The sequence below is a fragment of the Phaseolus vulgaris genome, chromosome 8 (assembly GCF_000499845.2).
Source record: "Phaseolus vulgaris cultivar G19833 chromosome 8, P. vulgaris v2.0, whole genome shotgun sequence".
In the NCBI taxonomy this organism is placed as follows: domain Eukaryota; kingdom Viridiplantae; phylum Streptophyta; class Magnoliopsida; order Fabales; family Fabaceae; genus Phaseolus; species Phaseolus vulgaris.
Window position 1 is genome coordinate 60238522 of NC_023752.2, and position 2274 is coordinate 60240795.

The 2274-nt window shown below is 40.5% G+C and overlaps 1 protein-coding gene across 1 annotated transcript; it reads right to left on the minus strand.

Annotated features, from left to right (window-relative positions):
* Positions 1–662: 662 nt before the first annotated feature.
* Positions 663–1681, minus strand: LOC137826317 (B-box zinc finger protein 32). The gene has a single exon (XM_068632244.1). The coding sequence runs from the start codon at positions 1493–1495 to the stop codon at positions 740–742; it is 756 nt and encodes a 251-aa protein (XP_068488345.1). The 5' UTR covers positions 1496–1681; the 3' UTR covers positions 663–739.
* Positions 1682–2274: the final 593 nt, after the last annotated feature.

Sequence of the window (2274 nt, forward strand, 5' to 3'; positions counted from 1 at the left end):
CTTTTTTTAACCGCTTGTTTTCGCAGATTGTTGTTGACGTGCATTATTACTAGGCACAATTTGTGGGACCAAAAGCAGAAACGTAGCAGACGTGTGGCTTTCAAACATGGTACTCCTAGTTAGTATCTAACAATCTAAGTGATGCAACATCAATTATGGTAATAACCTTCACAAAATTGTTCCAGAACTCAGATATTGGCCTTTCGATAACAAGTGGCACCTACCAATGCCACTTTTTTTTTGACACGTGCAGCATCACCAACAATGAATGGATTGTGTGGTTATATTATGAAGTATACTTTAAATCTACTCGATCTCATAAAATTGAACTCGATCTCATAAATTGATTCTGGTTCATGAGATTGAGATTTGCACCTACTTATATACTATAAATAATCACCTAAAAAATTATGCATCTATTTTATAATGTACTTATAAGGTACATTTGTGTGAAAAGAAAAACTTTGATTAAGAATATGAATCGGGTCAAATACTAAAGAAAATTAAACCTTAATCCGAAATTAAAGACGTTGATTCATAATTAATTAGCAGGTTTGGAAGGAGAAGGTTAATTGGGTGGGTAGCTTTTTCATTTCTTTCCGAATTGGTAAACACATTAATGAAGAACTATTTTGGTAACTGTAAATGCGAAAAAAGAAAAGTAAAATTTGAAATCCACACTTTGGTTAATGATCATAAGATTACAACATACAAATTCAAACTAAATATATGTATTGGACTAGGACTCGCCCCATCCCTCGTGCAATTCACGCGGCAGCGTGAAGACACGTGCGAGGTTCGCGTGTGCGGCTAGAATCAGATTAGCTGGCACTCCGGAGATTTTCTCCAACCTCGCCAGATTCTGCCACGTGGCCAGACTCCTGTCCCCACAAAATCTCAGACCCTGCCACAACGACGTCGCCGCAGCCACCCTGAACGGAAGCAAATTCCACTTTCCGAGACACACGTTCAGAGCGTGCGAGGCCACGCGGTTACCGTTCTCTCCTAACCCTAACCCTAACCCTAAACCTATCTCTCTGCTCCATTTTCCAAACACCTCCTCCTGCTCCTGCTCCAGCTCCACCGATCCGACGCTATTCCGCTTTTTCTTCGCTTCCTGAGACGCGTCGTCGATGACGGAACTCCAGAAACTCCTCCTCCTCTTCTTCCCCGCCGCCGCGCGCGTCGCCTTGATCTTCTCCGCGGCGCACGACTCGGAAGTGGAGACGCAGGTGGAGGACGACGGGAGAGAATCAACGTCGTCGGAAGGCGGCTTTTCCGGCGAGCAGGAGGTGCAGGTGGACGGTAGCGCGGCGCCGGAGATGTGGATCCCGGTGAAACGGTTGCATTCGGAGCAGATACGGCGACGGAAGTGGCGCGCGACGAGGAAGTTGGCGGCGTGCACGGCCGCGTCGCAGTCGCAGCAGAGAAATGCGGAATCGGAGGGACAATAGAAAGAAGCTCGGTTGCTGCAAAGCTCGCAAGCCTTGCCCATGGTCACACCAATCTCGCTGCGAACGAGATTATGAGAGAGTTGGAAAAAACCGTTGATGAGAAAATGAAACAGAAAGAGAAAACGGAAGAGAGGTTCAGAGAAATTGTTCGTATTATTATGTATGCATTGTTAGTGACAGTGTCTCATATTAATACCCCTGGTGACTACCGTATCATAGCATATTTAAAATAAGTAACGCAAGCAAAATACTATGCCTTTTGCTTTTCATTGCTTATTTCTGTCCTTTTGTTTTACTTGTGGCTACCAATCCACCATGCACAATTCAACACCATTCATCCATACATACATCATAACACATTAATCTTATCAAATTTAATAATAATATGTAACATTCTTAACTATAAAATATCTTTTCAATCTACATTATTACTCTCATCATTACCATATAAATATTAATATAATGTTACATGCACCTTCATATATCACTAAAATTATTAGTTGTTAACTAAGATAACTTTTTGTTTGTTAAAAAAACGTCACTTCAAATTCACAACCCTAGACTCAACTTTAATGGCTAGTTATTTTTCGAATGGGTTCGTGTCGAGTTAAAAAAACACACACACATAATTTATTTATATTTTCATTAATCTAAAGTTTTTTTTTTATATTTTTGCTATTTCTTTCGTGCACACTTTGCTCTTGGTGGAAGCTGACCATAGGAATATAATTTTTAATTACAAATACAATCTATTAAACAACGAAACGTGCTTTATAACATTACAAGTATCGAAACCAATTAAAAAAATTGTGTGCCTAAC

Coding starts and splice junctions, on each gene's coding strand:
- LOC137826317 (XM_068632244.1), bottom strand. CDS start 1,495: ATGGGCAAGGCTTGCGAGCTTTGCAGCAACCGAGCTTCTTTCTATTGT.